This window comes from Aegilops tauschii, chromosome 6 (assembly GCF_002575655.3).
Source record: "Aegilops tauschii subsp. strangulata cultivar AL8/78 chromosome 6, Aet v6.0, whole genome shotgun sequence".
In the NCBI taxonomy this organism is placed as follows: Eukaryota; Viridiplantae; Streptophyta; class Magnoliopsida; order Poales; family Poaceae; genus Aegilops; species Aegilops tauschii.
In genome coordinates, this window is record NC_053040.3 from 496,250,088 (window position 1) to 496,271,607 (window position 21,520).

The 21,520-nt window shown below is 49.4% G+C and overlaps 1 protein-coding gene across 1 annotated transcript; it reads right to left on the reverse strand.

Moving 5' to 3' along the window:
* Positions 1-8,509: 8,509 nt before the first annotated feature.
* Positions 8,510-14,220, reverse strand: LOC109786774 (protein SAWADEE HOMEODOMAIN HOMOLOG 2-like). Its single transcript, XM_020345336.4, has 7 exons — positions 13,946-14,220; positions 13,749-13,857; positions 12,914-12,977; positions 12,681-12,732; positions 10,611-10,739; positions 9,572-9,691; positions 8,510-9,008 (listed from the first exon to the last, which is right to left on the reverse strand). The coding sequence occupies exons 1-7, from the start codon at positions 14,126-14,128 to the stop codon at positions 8,778-8,780; spliced, it is 888 nt and encodes a 295-aa protein (XP_020200925.1). The 5' UTR covers positions 14,129-14,220; the 3' UTR covers positions 8,510-8,777.
* Positions 14,221-21,520: the final 7,300 nt, after the last annotated feature.

Sequence of the window (21,520 nt, forward strand, 5' to 3'; positions counted from 1 at the left end):
GATCTGTGTGTGTCTGTGACAGTATGCCTCTCGAATCGATCTGTCGGCCTTTCGTTCCTTTTTGCCATCTGTGCTCACGCGGCCGACACCCCCCTTTTGGTGCTCCTCACACGCAACCCATCACCCTTTGGATGTTTCGTTCAGGACAAATATTGCCAAAGACAAAGACAAGAAACACTGCTGTGACCACAAGACTCGGACGCTCTCCCGGCACTGAAGTGGTGATGGCAGTTTGGCACCCTGTACCTTGATCGCCCTTCACTTTTTCATCCCTTGGAACGGCGACCGCAAGATCGAGAATGGTCACCATTTGCGGCACGGAGAGAGGATCATGGCCGGCGACACGATAGTGCTCGTGGATTGCATTATTGTCCGCGTAGGCCACCGCACCAGCCATGAGAGTACCAGGATCTAATTCCAGGTTCAAAGCTGGCCGTCTGTGCTGGGGATAAGGTGCATGCTGTTCAGGACAGAGCAGTTGTGCACACCGCAAACGTGGTCCTCTCCGGCGACGAGCATGCTGAGGATGATGGCCCCTCGTCTACGGTGCAGCCGAGAGAGATGAAGACTAAGGAGGAGGAACTAGTGCAAGAATTATGGGAGGACATTGGCCTCCCTTCGGTGCCTCCGATGTCATCTTCCAGTAAGGTAAGTTGAGGTTCAGTTGACTATGACGGATCATCTTGAGGACGCACGTCATCGCCAGAGCGTGTCGACGCCGAGCCTTTGCTGGGCAACCTCCTGGAGATGGTGTGCGCGCCCGTCCTAGGAAGAGGTCCCTCCCGCGGCCAATGGTCAAGCCGCCAGTCACTCTCGCGGCCTTGATGCCGGCCATGGAGCTGCCGGCAGTTTTAGCGTCGCCTACGAGTCAAAATTGTGGAGTTGCCAATAGTGCAGATAGCCGGATACAGTGGATAACCAATTTAAGTCTGGTACCGTTGAGCATGGACATTGCACCCGTCCATTTTGTCAAACCGATGTGAGCCATTTACCGGGTAACTTGCGTTGGTGGTGCTCCTACCCTAAGGCGCGTCTTCCTCGGCCGCCTCTGTCTTGATTGTACGGCGCGGTGCTTCGTTCTCCTACCTCCGCCATGGCTAACTCCCCCACCACCCAGCTAGGAGGCCAACCAATGACGACCACATCCATCCCCGGCTTCGGCCCAAGTGAAGGGCTGATGGTCTTCGATGTTCCCACGTGCCAAGCTCCTGATGCATCTGAGCTACAAGATGCGAGGCAATTCGGGTTCCCATGGGGGCCTAGGGCACCCCGCCGCTGCTCCATCGTCCGCACCGCCTTTCGCCTCCTGGGCTCTGCCAAAGAACTCCAATAATAAGAAGTCAAACCATAAAGGTGTGGCAACTCTGGCTGTTGGGAACACCGCTGCAATGATGGTGGCCACCGTTCCCAACGTAGCTCATGGTCCGTCGTTGGTCTCAGCGCATGCGGTTCCTTCCTCGTGTATTGTTGCTGGCTTCGTCGTTTGTCCAAACCCAATAGGCTGCTTCACATACACCTCCTCCTCTAGATCTCCATTGAGAAATGTAGACTTGACGTCCAAATTTTGCGGCCTGGAATGGACCGTCTTGTCCCAACTTCCGGATTTTCCGACCATCTCCAGATTGTCCTATAGCAATGTACTATTTTGGCCGTACAATTTGTATACGACCTAGGATTGAGATGATCCAAAATTCAAAGTTTTTCATAAGAATTTTTTTTATCTTGAAAACATTTTCCATTTGAAGTCATATTAATTGTGTTTTCTTCCATGCCATAATCTCGTGTTAACACTTGCATATCTGAAATGGTCACAACTTTCGTATTTAGACTCCATTTTCGACCATCCCCATATTTATATTGATCTTCACAGTGAGGGGCTATCCAATTGCATAAATTTGAATTCATTTTTCTATAGATTCAAGCCACTCATAGGATCATGCCACTTTTGAGCATCAACACCCCGGCCATCACTGATGTATGATGATGATTAGCTTGCCTCAGCTGCTCACGATGATCGGACCTTTGCAGACCTTGAGCCCCGTCCATCCTTCCGGACATTGTAGGCCTTGATTGTGGACGTATATTTTATGACACGCTTCTAGCAAGGTACGAAGAGCAACCCTCCAAACAAGTGATGGCCGGCCAAGGCGAATAAACAGAGAGGGAAGGTGATTGAAGAAATTGGAACACAATGCCCCAAAATTTTGTTTGAAATCCTGAAATGCTAAAAGTATACTAGCAACGTTAATAAACACTGATTTAAATATTTTAAAGTACAAAACAAAATTTCAATGAGCTGGTGTATTTCATTATTTATATTATTTTGATAAAGAAAACCTAAAAGTACATTAAGAAAAAAAATAGAACACAAGAACCCAAAATTTCTCTCTCAAATCGGGCACTTTCCCCCTTCAATACTACAAATCTCCCAATGGATGTCTGAATCTATTCGGTTTGTAAGCAACATATCACATAACTTTTGTGTAACACTTATTTAAATAATTACATGATGACACCATGCAAACTTTCAATTTTTTAGACATCGTTTACATCATTTTAAAATTGTGCTTAAAATCCTAAAATGGCAATTTACCAGTAGAGGTGTGAAGCCAAGGAGGGAACATGGCTAGTGGATGGTCTAGCAGTGCGACGTGTAGGGTGCATGCTGCTAACTACCAATGCAATAACATTTTCTATGTTCAAAACAAAAATCCAAAGATTTTTATGTTTGATTTTTTATATTACTATCGCCAGAACACCCAAAGGTACATTAAAAGATTGGAACAGAAGATCCCATCTTTTGGGCAGAAAATTGGAACACAAGACCCGCCAAAATGGTGTCGTCGTGCCCATCGTTCGAATCCGCCACTCCGGTCACCAAGGGGATCCACCTTCAGCCACCACCCACTATGTGGCAGACTGCAAGCACGCATCCGTCGCACCTACAGCCGCACTAGCGGAAGTTCGCCACCCACTACACCCCAAAGATAGCAGCTTGCACCCGCACAGGACATGAACCCTAGATCTGGGTTACTGAGAGCAACTCTAGCAGACCCCACAAAACGCCCCGGCCCGCAAAATAATCGCCAAATTGCAGGTCGGGGCCAGAAAATTTGCACGACTAGACCCCACATTCCGCACCGGCCCGCAATTTTTTTTGCGGGGCGCGGCAAATCTTCTTCCCCAACCTCTATCTTCACGGGCTGAGAGGCCGACCCGAGCTCAACCCCTATCCGGCGCGAGATTTGGTGGGAGGGACATTTCCGCGCGCCCTTTCCCGCTCCCCGCACCCTCCGCCACCATTGCCCCCCCTTCGCAAGCTCCGGCTGCTCCTCCCCGGCCGTTCCTCACCGTCATGGACAACCCCATGCTGTCCCCCGTCACCGTCGAGGTCGCGCATGCCCCTTCCCCTCGGGCGGATCTTGTCGCCGGCCATGTTGGCCCCGCCGGCGTCGCCCAAGCACACACCGCGCCTGCCCACAAGCGGCAGGGCAACGTGGTTGTGCAGGGCGGGAATCCGGTTGCCCCCGCCGCGATGGCCCGCGCTCCGGGCGCCAATGCCGCAGTGCGATCCCGGCCGGCGATGGAGAAGGCCAGCAAGGCCGCGGGCGCAAAGCGGAGGAAGGTTCCAACTTCAAGGAAGCCATCTTCTTCAACATCTCACTCCATCCCCCCGCAAGGAGGTGCTCCAGCGATGACGTTCAACGGTGCCGCTCCCCCCACGAGCGAGGTGTTTGACGAAATGGCCGAAAGGTATATCTCTTCGGTCTTCGGCGAATCTCTTTCATTTTTCGCCATTGTTCTCGATAGCTCGTGACTTGTTATCGTTCGCTATAGCGGTGGTTCGAACAATGCAACAATCGAGTTCGTGAACTTGTTGGACACGAACGCGGTTGACATTGATCAAGCCCCTTTCGAACCATTTGACTACAATGAAATGGAGGGCGGCGTGGACGATCATGGTTGTGCGGACGAGTTGGAGGAGATCGAAGCGGAAGCGTTTGAGCAATCACAAGCAAAAACTGGGAAAAGCCAAAGATCGAAGAACTACACGATCTTGGAAGATCAAGCTTTGATCAAAGCATGGAGTGCGGTGTCTCTTGATGCATGCACGGGTACTTCTCAAACCGCCAAGAGATATTGGCAAAGGATCGAAGATCAATACTTCCGCATTATGAAAAACTACCCCAATAGGACTCCACGCACATTTCGGTCGCTTCAGGGTCGTTGGGAGAACATCAAGCCTATGTGCAGCCGTTGGGCAGCTTGCTTGGAGCAAGTACGCAATGCACCTCCAAGTGGCACTGTGGAGTCTGACTATGTGAGTTTGCTTTGCCTTCGTTCAAATTGTGCATCATCATAATTTATCATGAGAAATGATTGCATCACTTTGTTCACATTGTGTAGGACAAGATTGCTCAACATAGATACAAGGACATGGAAGCTTCGGAAGGCAGATTCTTCAAATTAGAGCATTGTTGGGAGTTGCTCCAAAAGTGCGAGAAGTGGAAGTTGATCGACAAAGAATCCCCAGCAAAGAGAGGCTCACTTACAAACATGGATGAAGATGAGGATGATGATGGCCCAAGAAATTTGCACAAGCCCGTTGGCGACAAGAAGACTAAAGAGAAGATGAAGAGAGAGCAAGAAGCATCAAGCTTGAGGGAGAAGATTGAAGCCATGGTGCAATCAAACGAGTTGATGTTGTTGAAGTCGTTGGAGATCAAGAAAGAGTTGGCCGAGAAGAAGGCAAAAGAGAAGCAAGAAAAATGGCAAATGCTCAAGGAAAAGGGGCTGCGCAAAGCTGCCATCGAGGAGAGAAAAGCACGCGCCTCTGAAAACAAATCGATGTCATTGTTGCTCGCCGAAGAGAACAAGATCATGTCAATGAACCGCAATGACATGGATGACGTCCCCAAAACATGGCATGATATGGCAAGGAGAGAGATCTTGAAGAGGAGAATGGTCGCCTCGGCCGGTCCGTCTGCCAATTCCGGTGATGTTTTCTCTGCTCCATATGGTGGCAATGTGGATGATTTCGGTGCGGGAGTTGGAACAAGCGACGGAGGTGGCTACGGTGGCGCCGATGAACTTCAAGATGGACTCCATGGCGCGGAGTGAAGATCAACCCCCAAGATGATGCCGGACATGGGCGCATACCTTTGCATGCCCTCTTTTGCGTAATGTACTTCGCTTTTATTTGCGCGTAAACTGTTTATGTCATTTGAATTTGAACTTGTTTGTGAAACCCTATGACAAATTTCAGATTTGCAGTTTTTCTGTTTGCGGGTCGTTGCGCTGGTGCCCGAGCAAAACCCCCATAGGTGACCCGTAAAAAAGCATATTCGGCGAATATACTTTTTTGCGGGTCCGTTTGGGGGGTATGCATCTGTGCCAGCCCACGCCAGCCCGCAAAAGCGGTTTTGCGCGAACTGCAAACGCGTTTTGCGGGGTCTGCTAGAGTTTCTCTGAGTGCCCAAAAGTAGCCACACATGCCACCAACAAGGGAAGGCCATGCCCAATGAAGCTATCAAATGAGATCAGGAGCCTATTGGATCTGGTGGATCCAAGCTACAGTGGTGGCCGGGAACCCACTCCACGACCACCACCCACCCATGAGTAGCTGTGCCAACATGAATCTGTGCTAGTAGCCCGCCTCACACACACATGCACGACAAGGGCCCCGCCTCCACCGAGCAGGCCACGACTGGCCGAGATTGGGGGAGTCCACAGGGGTGAGATCAGTACCTTATTGCCGTGTAAGAGAGATGGAGCTTGCCTCGGTAAGAGGGGAAGTGAAGGAGGTAGTGACACTTTGCGACGAACCCCTTCATCTCACCCGCTCCCATGAGTGGGGAGGCGAACCCTAGCGCCTCCAGCCCCTTCTCCCCCTCCCCTCCTCCATCGCCGCAGCCGGCACACGTCGCCAGGCAAAGCCCGACCTGCGTCGGTGGCAGCGGGGCCTCCTTCCCCTTCCCCGCGATGGGCTGGCGTCGGTGGCGGCGGGGCAGCTGCATCGAGCGGAGGTGCGCAGCTCTGCAGGGCGGCATGCCGCGTCGGCGGCGGGGTGGCCGGTCGGTGGCGTCCTGGTGCGGCGGCGTGGGCGGCTGCTAGTCGGGGTGTGGCGGGGCGTGCCCGTGTGTGGTGGCAGCGGCGGTTGTCCCCGGCCCAGATCTGGCTCGGGCGACCTCCCTAGCCGGCGGCCTGTGGGTGGCGCGGGCTGAGGGCTCCCCGGCCTGGCGTTCCTGGCGTCGGGCGGCGGTGCTGGCAGCGAGGTGACCGGCGCTTCGGCGGCTTGGTGGCGGTGCGTGCTGGCCGGATCTCGCGTTTTCCCGCGGGTTTGTCGTGGATCTGGCGCTGGGATTTGGGTGGGTGACGCGGGTGGGGCAGCAGCCTGGCGTGGTTGTAGCTCCGGCCTTGGGTGGCGGCATGCGGAGGTCCGACATGGTGGCCTCCCGTGGGCGTGGTGGCTACACGGTGGCTCGGCAGCTCTGCCCGCGGTGACGGCCGGTTTACTCCGACGTCAGCTCGTCTGCAGTCGGACCGTGTCGACCTTTGCTCCTTCTCCTTGTCGTCCGGGTAATTCTTCAGTCCGAGGGCTGGCCCTCTCCCAGCTGCGGTCCATCACTTGTCTCGTGCCCAGGGCTGCAGGGCTGAGCTCGTCTCGCGCCAGGCGGCAGGACCAAGCTCGTCTCGCGCCCGGCGGTAGGATCGAGCTCGTCTTGCGCTCAGGGCTGCAGGATGGGGCGATGGAGGCCAGTTTTGGCCGGCCTGTTGGGTGTCGGCGCTGGGGGCCGTCCAGGTGTGTGGAAGGCGGGGCATTTCCGCTCGTCTCTTGGGTTGGGGTAGTGGCGGGTCTCAGGTCATGTGGTGCCTAGGTTTTGGATGCCGGGGTGGCGGCCCTGTTGGTGGTAGCGCGGTGCATTTTGGCAGAGCCCGCGGCTTGGTGCTGCCCGGTGGCCATGGCCATGTGGGCGGCGTGGCAGCTGGAGTGTGGCGTTCAATGGCGGTGAGTGTTGGCCGGGGTGAAAACCTGTTCTTTCTTCGGACGGACCGGCGGCGGCGAAGCTCGTTCCCTTCTTGAAGGCGTCGCCGCGGCTTTCATCGCCCATCGTGTTGCTCCAGAGAAAACTCTGATCCTCGGATCGGGCAGTGGCGGCGCTCTGGTGTCGTATCCTTCCTGAAGACGCCGCCTTGGAGTCCACGGATCATCATATGCGGCTTCATCTTTCCGTATAGGGGTGGTGTTGTTGCGCTCAGCGCCTGTGTATCATGCCTTGGGTGTGTGTGTTTGTTGTGGTGGCATACGTTTGTATCGGGATGTTTGGTGATCATTACTTTATATATAAAGCGGGGCGAAAGTCTTTTCGGTAAGTGAAGGAGGTCGATGAGGTGCCTCGCCGCCACCACGGGCCGGCCAGAGGCTGCCGGCGGCCGTGGCAAGGGACAGGAAAGTGAAGGAGGAGTTGGTTGGGGCAGCGGCGGCATTCGTGCCATGAGTCAGAGGAGCGACCCATGAGACGTGAGCAGAAACTTAGTTCTAATATACTAAGGGCCTCTTTGATTCATAGGATTCTAAAAACACGGGAATAGGAAAAACATATGATTGTAATGTCATGCTCATCTCCATCCTATAGGATTTTGGGTTGTTTGATTGCATCATAGGAAAAACAAAGGATTCCTTCAAAGAGGTTTGAGTGGATGCTAGAAATCCTATTGGATGTAGTACAAAGAAATCCTTAGAAAAAATTCCTGTAGGATTCAATCCTTTGAATCAAACAGCCAATATAGGAAAAAATCCTAAGGATTATGATCCTCCAAAATTCCTATGTAAGTCCTTTGAATCAAAGGAGCCCTAAACACAGTTGCACATATTATTGTACTTCCGATTTCTGTATCTCTTCTTTTCTGAAATTAGGTGGGGAATGGTAATGAAAATCACCATGTTAAAGAAATCAAAATCGGGTTATACTAAATAAGTTTTTTTGTGTTTGTCCTTTATCCACAAAAAATCATGTTTGTGTGCAACAATGGAAAATCTGATTCATAAAAAGCGGTCATACATTCCAACACCGCCATTATCCCGATGAAGGAGCGCCCAGCTCATCTAGCAATGTTCTGATATTATAGAATTTCGGTTTTGGAGAACATCCTCAATATACCATCTGCTTCCTCCATGGATCTGCTTCCTCGATGGTGCCAATATATATATGGTGATGCATTCAAATATGTCATTAGTTGTCAAGTGGTATACCAATATTAGCTTCTCCATCAGCTTCGGAAATGCAAGGAGTCAGCCGCTGGTGGCAAATCGATCAAATGAGAACAGATAAAAAGAAGGAAAACAAGGAGCTGTTAATGGCAGATGAAAGGAGAGAGCTAGATGTCCAGGTAGAAGAAGAGGACAAAGGGCGATCTATATATAGATCCCTTATTCCACGAGATGTATAGATGGATCCTCTATTTGGAGGACCTTCCGTGGGATAAAATTACCCCTTGCTAATTCCAGTTACAGGAAATGACAAAACTGCCAATATTTTCTATTAAGGGGGTGTACTGAAGGATAACCCTGAACCCTAACCCCAAAAGACAATACCACCACAAGACAATATCTTCTCTGACGACATAGCTATATAGATATAGATACCCAATCCGACACTTTGTGCACCACACAAGCAATACAGTCAACAGCAACCATCCTTCCTCGATTGGAAGTTCTTAGGCGAACATTATTCGATTAAAAAGTTCACAACAAAATGCACAGGGAAGCGAAAGAACTACACTCCCAGATTCATCTTGTCGTCATGTGCTTCATTTGTAGCTTCACTGTTTGGGGCAGCCTCCGCATCCCCCATCTCAACATCTGCCATTGAATAGCTGCGGGTGCTAGTAGGTGCGTCTAGTAAGGGAGCAACCCCATTGTCAGTGTTGACACTCATCATCTTGGGTGGCTTTTGGGCTGTCTGGTGCATTGGTCGACGGCATACCTTGCTCAGTGGAACAAACTCCTGTCACGCGAAAAGAAATTCCAAGCTAAATTATTTGGTATAAACATCATAAAACAAACTATACTCATTATGCTTTCCGGTTTATTTGACTACATATAGTAAGGTAACTAGCCTAGAACAATAAAAAGATATTATTTTACACTATTCTTCCCCATCAATCTTACGTGAACATTCAGATTTCTTTCGTTCGGTCATAAAAAAAATTGCAGATTGGAAATGAAATCACATGGAAATTTTGAAGTAAGTTTTGTTCCCTACAGAAACTAGGATGGGTTTTAATGGGTAGGGAAAGGATTGTGGCGAGCTACTCATTTATAGATGTCCAGGCACGTTACAAATCATAGGGATGAATGTCTGATTTGGCAAACTCGGGTCGTAGTTGTAATAATAACTTTCGTGGATGAAGTCGAAAATCCATTTCTATTGTGAGGCCAACAGCCCGATAACAGAACTGAAGCTCCAGGACCCAAGCCTCAATTAATTCTGATATCCAACCATGGTGTAACAATGGAACCAGAGTAAATGCATGAACACTCAACAGTGTAGTACAGAAGGAGAATTACCTCAGAGTGATCATGATCATAACAAACAAGAAACCTGCAGCGGCACCCCCTTACGTCATGCCTGCGCCTTTGAACTTGAAGAACATGTGCATCAACATAGCGGGCCTTCTCTTTGCCTTCCTGTTTAGTTCAGCACAGAAATCAACTTGAGTAAATGATAACACTACATTATGAGACAGCTAAAACAACTTTCCCTCACTGTGTTATTTACACCCAGCGACCAAAAATCCTTACTCAGACCCTCAAGCATACTCTACTTTGAGTATATAATACAGTCTTGAAAGAGCAGCAAAGTCATGCGCATTTCCTCTCAATGCTCTAATTTATCGGCATACCGGTGTTTGTGCGCAATTACCAACATGAGGATTTATTGGAAAAGCTTATTTTATGAAAGTTGGTGTATCCACTTTATAAATGACCAGAGATAGGCTACAGCCTTCATTTTGAAAAACAAAAACAAAAAACTTTCAGTGCTCAATTTAATAATAAAGTAATAATAAAATTTATTGGATAAATTCACACCCAATTTGAGAATAAAAAATAGTTTTAGTATTCAAAAGTATGACATAATAAAATGCATTGCTTTTATGGTCGTTTAGTAAGTGTTGTCAACCACAATAGTTTGAAAACTCTCAAACTGGAATCACAACTTTTATAAGTATATACAAACAAGAAATAGAGCTGTAGGACCTTGGGTGTCAACAAGGAAAATCAACGTCTTTGTCATGTGCAGTTGTGCACACAGTCAAAACAGAAACCTTTAAAGACTCTTGGCAGGCGAAATCCAAATGACATAGCCATCACTACTCTATCATAAGCCAGCAAGTAACAGAAAGAAAGCAACCGTGGAATAATAGTTTAACAAGCTGAATTTCCAAGTGCATAACAAAAGGAAAATGGAGAAGCTGTCAGGCATTGGATACATATTGTGTGGCTAAAATAAACTGGCCAACATAATGTTTCACGAAGACATGAATTATCAAGTTGTGAGATGCTAACTTGCCAAGTCAGGTGAAAAGAAGTCGTTTAAGATGGCTACCTTAAAACAAAGAATGAGATCCCCAGGCAGCACAGCGACACATTGAAGAGAACGCAGTCTCACACCTTTACAAACATCAATCCATTCATCCTCCTCAGGTCCAAGCCAAGTAAATCGAACTAGTACTTCCTGAAATTTCTCCGTAGATAAACAAAATAAATAAATAAATAAATACAAGCACAGTTGGCATAATGCACACGTATTGAACCCACTGTGGAGACTGATTAAACACTAGAGGAACATGGGTATTGAATATTTCTCGAAAATGATTGAGGCTAGTTTTCACCCTTGACTATGAAAAGGAGCGCAAACCACTCCTAACCACATGTATCATTTAGGACAGGAAGGTTTGTACAACTCCGCACCTGCCCATTGGTGTCTGTCAAACACGTTTGCCTTACGCGCTTGCTACATGATGCAAACTTCTTTCTGTACTATGGCTGTGACTTCTTCCTTTTGTGTGTGTGGAGGCAACTAAGAGTCTAAAACAGGACTACTACTGCTGTTGCGATTCTCCGTAGATAAATGAAAGAGAGAAATACTTGAATTATGGCAAATAATCCAACTCAGGCAGACACATCACAAAACAAAGTTAGAATGATCAGTTAGTTAATTTGGAAATTAACACAGCATGGATGTTAGTTAATTTGCAAATTAACACAGCATGCTTTACAGTTTGCATATGTACGAGTCCGGGTCTGCAATTTGCTCCTGGCTATTCATTGAAAAAGAAATTCTTATGCAATTATATTGGTATTGAATGTTGTTGCTAGCTTGCTGCACATTTGTTGTATTACATGTGATGTTGCTAGGTTTGCTGCACATTTTATCAACCATTTCTTTGCTTGTGAAGAAAGGGTCGATAAAGCAAAATACCCATTCACTTCTTTGGGTTTCATTTCCCCCGTAGAAGAGTAAATACAAGCAACCCTCACTAGTGATATTATGTTTTTGAAAATGACCATATATCCTTAATATTAAAAGAATAGTAATGTGACGATATCTCTAACAATTAACGCCCTTCATCTAGGTTGAAATATCAGAAGAAAAATAAAACAGCAATCGAGCAATCTACTGTCTCAAAACGCATAGATTAAAATATCCAAACTGCAACCTAGCAAATGAGCAGTACTATTTCTCTTGCCTCTTTCATTAAGGAAATGTATACAAGAACCTAGCTAGGCACTTTGTCTCAGAGATACCCCTCCTTGTGGCTGGCTGTGCAGAAGAGGAGCAGCCAGGACTTGATTATGATGACAAAGTCCTGTGGCGCTGGGAAGACCAGAAGTTAACTTAGTAATCCATTTTGGAGGAGACTACTGTGCGATTGCTGTCGTCAGGGCCATGCCATTGATGATCGGATCATGACATCATGATTATGACAAGCAACGCGTGGTCGGGTGGTGCAGATTGTGTCGCGCGTTGTATGTTATTTCACATTCACACCATATAAAAAATCAAATATTTTTCCTATGCTGACTATAGATCATGAGATTGGTAGAATGGGTAAGTGGGGTTCCATGGTGGCAATGCAGCTGAATGCACTTGGTACATTTCCAAGCTGGCATGAAAACCACCATTGCAGTTTGATTCGCTTCAATTTCTACAGCTCAAGGACGATAACTGAAGGTGGTGAACTAACATTTTCCATTTTGAAACTCAGACATGTCTACAGAGCTATATAATCATTGAAAGAAACATTCAATTTATATTTTGTTTTACATGACAAAACAGAGAAATTGTGAAAGCAAGTTTGATACCACCAATTAGCTTTCCATATAAGCCTAAAGTACAAATACACAAGGTTGTTAAAGTCTTCTTAACTGTTTAGTACTTTATTAGTACTATCTTGTTTTGTTAAAGACTCCCCAACACACAGGACATGTACAACACAAAGTTAGATGAGTCGGGTGTTCAAAATGTTCTAACATCAATACTGTCACCAACTATAAAAAGACAAGAACCGGAATCATCTCTACCTTTAGTGCTAGCTAAGTTCTTGAACAAAGAATGGCAGAAATGAATTTACTAACATCAATCCTATTTAACAAAAAGTTCTATGGTCATTACCGGGTCCCTCGTTTCAATGAACCTGTGGTCCATAAAGGCAGCAACATCGTACCTGTAACAACAAGAATTGGTCAAGCATGTAAAACTGAAAGGTTCACTCAGGTATCCCTCCCACCTCACACAAACCCACTCACACTCCCGTGGAAAATTATATCACATACACATAAACAGACCACATGTGACATGAAATGACATGAAGGAGGAAATGATGAAATATGTATATATCTTCATACCATGCTCCATTTCTAGCCGACTTTGCTTCAAACTGGACATGTCCACCATCCGAAGAAATATTCCCTAATTGGTAATGGCAATATCAATAAACAATAATCAACATGATACACTATATGCGTTTGGTCGGTTACAAAACTAAAATCTTCTAAACGACAAACACAAAAATTGTTCCATGTGGCCTAGAGTTATGAATAAAAGTAAAGGGCGCACAAACCACATGTCCGGCAATTGCCAAAATGAGTCTCAACGGCTGAGACAGCGCGACGACAAACTTTGAAGAGCCCACAAATACAAAGAACTACATGCTAGGCTATAAAGTCCCAGAACCCGCCAACATTAGCTTGAGTTGAAAATTTTGCCTGCTGTTCTGAATAAAGGTAATGGGCGCACAAACAACCACGTGTCCTGGAACATCCCAAATTAAGAGGCTTCGAGGACAGAGGCAATGGACCGGCATATTTTGATGTGCCCACAAAAAAGTACAGGATAGGCTAACTCGCCAAAATTAACTCGATTGCCATTGTTTGCCTGCAGTTGTGCATAAATGTAATGGGCGCACGAACCACGTGTCATACAATTGCCGAAATAGGCGTCAACTGCTGAGACAGCGCGGCGACAAGCTTCATGAGATGCAAAACCTTGTAACAACATGCCCTAGACACCGAGAGAGGGACCCCTGCACCCAATGGGTGAGGCTATGCATAACTTCTGCAGCAAGAAGCCTTTACCAAATAGACCATCATGTATCATCGTATCAACTTAAGATTTGTACAATTAAGTACATGGTAAGGAAATAAAGAGCTTATTAAGTTAATATGGGGATTCCAGCAGCACCTGAGTAGGATCCGGCCACTGGGTGGTGTCCCTCGGCCACTGGGGGCAGCATCATCTTCCTGGACCGCTGCGACTGCGCGGACCTCCGGTTATGGAACCAATTCCTCACCTGCGACCACCCAACACAAATCCATACGTATAGATCCTGATTGTATTGGATCTTGGGCAACGTACGAGGAGGGAAAACCTAGTAGTACCTGATTGTACTGAACGGGGACCCTGCCGTCGCCGGTGCGGTCCGGGGAGGCGTTGAAGTGATCGATGAGGCCCTGGATGACAGGACGCTTGGGCATGCCGTCGAGGTCACGGAGGACCTCCTCCATCTTGGCGACCTCGGCGTGGGTGAACCGGAACACGAGCCTCGGCTGCTGCCCCGCCATAGTTCCCCTGGCTGCTGCACCTGCCTGCCGCGGTGAGATTCCTCGCAGATGGAAATGGAGATGGAGATGGAGAGGGGTGGGAGGTAGGAGAAGCTTACGTTACCAGTGGTGTGTCACCAGCGGCTGTGTCCAAGCTGGATCACGCTGCCGATGCAAATACTGGGGGTGGCACTAGCGGCTGTGTCCAAGCTCTTCACACGCACGCGACCTACTTTTGCAATTAATGTAGTGCTATTCATTTCATTAATTCCCCCGGATAAAAACAAATACTGGGGGCGCCAATATAGTACGGGTCGGGTAGGTTCAGTGTGCCAGGTTGTGTAGAGCCGAGTCACTAGGTTGCTGCGGCGTATACTTTGGCGTTGAGCTTACTTCCCTAGCAATGTAAGAGCAACTCCAATGGGCCGACTCAAACGGATGGCACTTTTATCCGTTTTTTGTCTGTTTGGGTCGGCCCGGCGGACACAAACGTCCAGCGCTGTGTTTGGGTCAGCGCGAGCGCCCAACGCTGGTCCGACCCATTTTTCCGGCGCGCTAAAAAAAAGTTTATAAGCATTTTAAAGATAAATACATGCATTTAATTAAACATAAAAGCCGGCCACGAAGGCCGGTGAAAGTCCACATTACATTAATTAACATAGAAACACTAAAAACTAGACGACGCGCTGCCCTAGGCGTCCTCATCGGCGGCGGCGTCTGCGTCGGGGCCGGTGAGGTCGATCAGCGTCGGCGCAGGGCCGGCCTAGGGCAACGCCGTGTTCCAGAGGGCGGCGACGTCGGGCTGCGCCGCCGCTGCCTGGGCCTGGCGCGCGTCCTCTTCGGCCTCGCGCTCGAGCATATGTAGGCGCTCGCCCTCCCGGCACTCCTCGGCCAGCCGAACGCGGCGCCAGTGGTCGAGGTAGGCCGCCTCCTGCTTCTTCGTCGCCCCGAGCCAGATAGGTGGAGCACTGACCCACTCGCGCACTACTCCGGTCTAGGAGTAGCGCTCGAGGTAGGTCGGCTCCTCCGGCTCGGCTTTGGGCAGGGACGGCGGGCTCACCGGTGGCACGACACAGTCGCCTGCCACGGAGAGGGCCATGGCCTCTGCCATGGCAGCCTGGAAAGCCGCCTCATCCGCCTCCCTCCACCGCTCCTCCTCCTCGCTCTCCTTAATGGCCGCTTGGTAGGCGGCCTCGGCCTCCTGGTCCTTGTCGTGGATGACGAGCGGGGGCGGCGGCAGGCTGCGGTCGACGCTGCGGACGGCGCGTCGCCTCGCCTCCTCGTGCTCGAAGGCGAACCATCGAGCCCAGTTGGGCGAGTCGATGGCGTAGTGCGGTTTGGCGCGCTGCTCCGGCGTCAGCAACGCTCGCCGGCTCCGCACCTCCTCCGCATGGGCCCTCGCCGTCGGCGGCGCCGCCGGCATTGGGATCCTCTTCGGATCCAAATGCCAGTCATGTGGCAGCGTCGTGTCGGGGTACGGCAGAGGCACGTGGTGGTGCCAGTGCCACTCAGCCTGGTGCACCGGCACATTGATGCGCTGCCTCTGCCGGGGAGCTCGCGGCGGCGCGGGGAGGGCGGGGAGGGAGGGGGAATGGCGGGCGGGGGCCTTGCCCTTGCGGCTGCTGCCGATGCCGGAGAAGAAGCCCATGCTGGCGGTGGCTATGGTTGTCGCCGGCGTGGGGGCAGGGGTGGCCAGATGGGACGGGGGGCAAGTGGCAGTGGATGAGGACGGCACCGCCGCACGCCCGGCTTAAAAAAGGACGACCGCCGTCGCTGACGCATGGGCCCAAGGTGGGCAGTCGTCATAAATAATGTTGACCATCGTAGTTGGACGGCCGCCAGGTGGGGACGCCGCAGACGGCAAGGAGACGCGCGGCGCGTCTGCTTCGAGTCCGCGCCGACGCATTCCAGGCGCAATTTTGGGCCGGAAATGGATCGGTGCGAACGCCAGGCGGATACGATTTGCGTTTGGGTCGGCGCGTTGGGCCGCCACTTTTGTACGCACCGACCCAAACGGACACGGGCGGACGAAATGGGTCGCCCCATTGGAGTTGCTCTAAAAGGGTCAAATCGTGGTCGCCCGTTTTTTACTTACTTTTTTTTGCGGGGAAATCGTAGTCACCCATGACCGCACCTATCCCGCGGGCAGTCACAACTGCCCAGCGCCAGCGATATGCCGTCGTTGCACCCAACCGTGAGCCATCGCAAACACAAATCGACCCGCCCCTCCTCCATGAACCTCGCTGATAGACGTCCCATCCCTTCGCCATTATTAGCTGTATAGTTAGTGTAGGATTAAACCATGTCTAAAATAGTGAGGTCAGCCATGATGTCATCATAGGACATGTGATCAGTAGTGATGTCATCTAGGAACTGACACAAGCACTTAGGTCATTTGTGTTATAAGAGCATCTACAGCCATGGACAGCTAATTCGGGCCTTCAAATGCTCGCGGACGCGCCCGACTTGTTATGTCTTATATGTTAGCTCCCACTGCCGTGTCTCTCATATCTGAAACTCCAAACCCATGCGACCCATGCAACGCTACATATAAACACGATTAGTACGCAGTTCATCGGAACACCATTTCAACACCGGACAAAATTACCATAGTACATAGGTGGATTCGTTCATTAGGTCGCAATTCTTGGCGCACGCCTGCCCCCAGAGCCTCCGGACCAGACGGTCATGCTCCTTCGCGTGGCGGGCGGCCTTCACCTTAGCCGCCGCCTCTTTGTATGCCTCATGCTCCGACAAATCGATGCCGAGTTGGAGCGCCTTAGCATTTTTGCGGTCGAGGTGCCGCACATCTATCTCATCCGTCGTGAGAGAGCGTCGGAGGGCCACGCGAGGAGCACGACATCGGGATCGACCGACATGCTGCTCGTGCCTCGGACTCGGGGGTCCTCATGCACACCGGCATGGATGCGGGCACGAGGACCCAGCGGTGCTCGGCTACCACTTCCGGAGCAGAGGCGTCTGAGTCTCCGGCCAGAAGCTCAGTGGGGAGGGAGAGTACGGCGGGATTTGTCCTCCCGTCTTCGGACGAAGTGGTCCGCTCTAGATCTAAGGCCCGGGCGAACATGAGAGTCTACCCCTGGACGGGATCTGATGGTAGATCCGAAGAGCCTCCTTCGTGTGGGTGGGCAGCAGCGATCGAGGCCGTGAACCCCTCGAAGATCAGGTCTCCTCGGACATCGGCGATATAGTTCAAACTTCCAAACCTGATATGGTGACCAGGGTGTTTACCCAGGTTCGGGCCCTCTTAAAGTAGGTAAAACCCTACGTCCTTCTTGATTGTATTTGAAGTGTATAGGGGTTACAAGAGTTGATCTACCTCGAGATCGTAATGGCTAAACCCTAGCAGTCTAGACTATGATTCACTGGTAGAAAAAGAGGCTTCCATACGCCCCCATTAGTCCCCAAAACAATCGAACCGCGACCAAAGGGGTCTTTAGTCGCGGTTCGGGAGGAGACCCGCGACCAACTATCTGGGCCCAGCGCGCTCGGTCGACAGCTGGCGGACGGGAGAGGCTTTAGTCGCGGTTGGCCTGGCCAACCGGGACTAAAGGTCCCCGAAGGCCTTTAGTCGCGGTTGGCCAGGCCAACCGGGACTAAAGGCCCATCCAGCTGGCGGACGGGAGGGGCTTTAGTCCCGGTTGGCCTGGCCAACCGCGACTAAAGGTCCCCGAAGGCCTTTAGTTGCGGTTGGCCAGGCCAACCGGGACTAAAGGCCCATCCCTATATATAGGACTCAGCTCACTTCACTTCACTCAGCTCACTTCACAATTTTCAGAAGGGGGTGGTGGGTTTGCTTTTGGTTCCTCCTATGCACACAAGGTGTTTGATGAAATGCCCGAGAGCCTGAAACAAACATGATATGAAGTGTCCGAGCCACACTTGAGCTTTCTCATTTATTTTTCCTCCGCGATCGCGGTTAGCAACTTGAACCTTTCATGTGTCATTGATAAAATATGCATGTGTGTAGTTCATTGTTTAATTTGTATTATTTCTAGCTAGTTAGTTTAACAAATGCATGATGGTTAATTATATACTTTATATAATAATAATGCAGATGAATCGGCAATGGATGTACGGTCCCCGACTCTCCGGCGAGTTCACTACGGGTTTGAAAGATTTCCTCGTAGTGGCAAATGCGAACAAGCAGCAAGGTTTTATTATTTGTCCATGTGCTGTCTGTAAGAATCAGAAGGGTTACTCCTCCTCAAGAGACGTTCACATGCACCTGCTTCGGCACGGTTTCATGCCAAGCTATAATTGTTGGACCAAGCATGGAGAAAGAGGGGTTAGAATGGAAGAAGATGAAGAAGGGGATGATATCGATGACAACTATCATGATCATTTCGGTGATACTTTCATGGAGGATGATGCTGAAGGTGGGGAAGGGTTAGGTGAAGGTGAAGAAGAGGCACATGATGAGCCCGCTGATGATCTTGGTCGGACCATTGCTGATGCACGGAGACGCTGCGAAACCGACAAGGAGAGGGAGAATTTGGATCGCATGTTAGAGGATCACAAAAAGTCGTTGTATCCAGGATGCGATAATAGTCTGAAAAAGCTGGGCTGCACACTGGATTTGCTAAAATGGAAGGCACAGGAAGGTGTAGGTGACTCATCATTTAAAAATTTGCTGAAAATGTTGAAGAATATGTTTCCGAAGAATAACGAGTTGCCCGCCAGTACGTACGAAGCAAAGAAGGTTGTCTGCCCTCTAGGTTTAGAGGTTCTGAAGATACATGCATGCATTAACGACTGCATCCTCTACCGCGGTGAATACGAGAATTTGAATGAATGCCCTGTATGCACTGCATTGCGTTATAAGATCAGAGGCGATGACCCTGGTGACGATGTTGAGGGCGAGAAACCCAGGAAGAGGGTTCCCGCCAAGGTGATGTGGTATGCTCCTATAATACCACGGTTGAAACGTCTGTTCATGAACAAAAAGCATGCCAAGTCGTTGCGATGGCACAAAGAGGACCGTAAGTCCGACGGGGAGTTGAGACACCCCGCTGATGGAACACAATGGAGAAAGATCGACAGAGTGTTCAAAGATTTTGCAGCCGACGCAAGGAACATAAGATTTGGTCTAAGTACTGATGGCATGAATCCTTTTGGCGAGCAGAGCTCCAGCCATAGCACCTGGCCCGTGACTCTATGCATCTACAACCTTCCTCCTTGGTTGTGCATGAAGCGGAAGTTCATTATGATGCCAATTCTCATCCAAGGCCCTAAGCAACCCGGCAACGACATCGATGTGTACCTAAGGCCATTAGTTGAAGAACTTTTACAGTTGTGGGCCAGACCTGGTGTACGTGTCTGGGATGAGCACAAAGGAGAGGAATTTGACCTACGAGCGTTGCTTTTTGTAACCATCAACGATTGGCCTGCTCTCAGTAACCTTTCGGGACAGACAAATAAGGGATACAATGCATGCACGCACTGCTTACATCAGACTGAAAGTGTACGTTTGGTTAATTGTAAGAAGAACGTGTACCTGGGTCATCGTCGGTTTCTTCCCTGAAATCATAACGTAAGAAAGAAAGGCAAGCATTTCAACGGCAAGGCAGATCACCGGCCGAAGCCTGTGGAACGTACTGGTGCTGAGATATTTGATATGGTCAAGGATTCGAAAGTCATCTTTGGAAAGGGTCCTGGCGGACAATCAGTTCCGCGGGGAGTTGACGGGCACGCACCCATGTGGAAGAAGAAATCTATATTTTGGGAGCTAGAATATTGGAAAGTCCTAGATGTCCGCTCTGCAATCGACGTGATGCATGTTACGAAGAATATTTGCGTGAACCTGCTAAGCTTCTTGGGCGTGTATGGGAAGACAAATGATACAAAGGAAGCACGGCAGGACCAGCAACTTTTGAAAGACCCAGATGACCGGCATCCAGAATGGTTTCAAGGTCGTGCCAGCTACGCTCTTACCAAAGAAGAGAAGGTCATTTTTTTTGAATGCCTGAGCAGTATGAAGGTCCCGTCTGGCTTCTCGTCGAATATAAAGGGAGTAATAAACATGGCGGAGAAAAAGTTCCAAAACCTGAAGTCTCACGACTGCCACGTGATTATGACGCCATTGCTTCCGATTGCTTTGAGGGGGCTCCTACCGGAAAATGTTCGAGTAGCCATTGTGAAGCTATGTGCATTCCTCAATGCAATCTCTCAGAAGGTAATCAATCCAGAAGATCTACCACGGTTACAGAACGATGTGGTCCAATGCCTTGTCAGTTTCGAGTTGGTGTTCCCACCATCCTTCTTCAATATTATGACGCACCTCCTGGTCCACCTAGTCGAAGAGATTTCCATTCTCGGTCCTGTATTTCTACACAATATGTTCCCCTTTGAGAGGTTCATGGGAGTATTAAAGAAATATGTTCGTAACCGTGCTAGGCCAGAAGGAAGCATCGTCAAGGGCTATGGAAATGAGGAGGTAATTGAGTTCTGTATTGACTATGTTCCTGACCTTAAGCCGATTGGTATTCCTCAATCGCGGCACGAGGGGAGACTAAGTGGAAAAGGCAAGATCGGAAGGGAATCCACGATATGTATGGACGGTCATTCTATGACTGAAGCACACCACACAGTTCTGCAAAATTCCAGCTTGGTGGCTCCGTACTTCGAGCAACACAAGAATATTTTACGCTCGGACAACCCGGGGAAGCCTGAATCCTGGATTAGAAAGGCCCACATGGAGACTTTCGGCAGTTGGTTGCGAAAACATTTAATGAATGACAATGATGTTGGAGATCAGCTGTACATGTTGGCCAAGAAACCATCTTCGACTATAACGACTTTCCAAGGGTACGAGATAAATGGGAATACATTTTACACCATCGCCCAAGATAAAAAGAGCACCAACCAAAACAGTGGTGTCCGCTTTGATGCAGTAACCGAGAATGGGCAAAAGGTCACATATTATGGTTACATAGAGGAGATATGGGAACTTGACTATGGACCCTCCTTTAAGGTCCCTTTGTTCCGGTGCAAATGGTTCAAGCTAACAGGAGGTGGGGTAAAGGTGGACGAGCAATACGGAATGACAATGGTGGATTTCAACAATCTTGGTTACCTTGACGAACCATTCGTCCTTGCCAAAGATGTCGCTCAGGTTTTTTATTTGATGGACATGAGTAGCAAACCGAGGAAACGGAAAGATAAGAAAACGATCAGTACATCATGCGATGATCCAAAGCGCCACATTGTTCTTTCAGGGAAAAGAAACATCGTGGGAGTGGAGGACAAGACAGACATGTCAGAAGATTATAATATGTTTGGTGAAATTCCGCCCTTCAAAGTGAACACTGACCCAAGCATTAAGTTAAATGATGAGGATGCTCCATGGATACGGCACAATCGTAAGCAAGCAGGGACACAAGGGAAGAATTGATG

What these genes read in the sequence shown, in the direction of transcription:
- LOC109786774 (XM_020345336.4), bottom strand. Translation starts at nt 14,128, where the DNA reads ATGGCGGGGCAGCAGCCGAGGCTCGTGTTCCGGTTCACCCACGCCGAG. An exon ending in TCGGCTAGAAATGGAGCATG is followed by an intron (nt 12,733 to 12,913) that starts GTATGAAGATAT and finishes TTGTTGTTACAG; the next exon opens with GTACGATGTTGCTGCCTTTA. An exon ending in ATCTCATTCTTTGTTTTAAG is followed by an intron (nt 9,692 to 10,610) that starts GTAGCCATCTTA and finishes TGAACTAAACAG; the next exon opens with GAAGGCAAAGAGAAGGCCCG.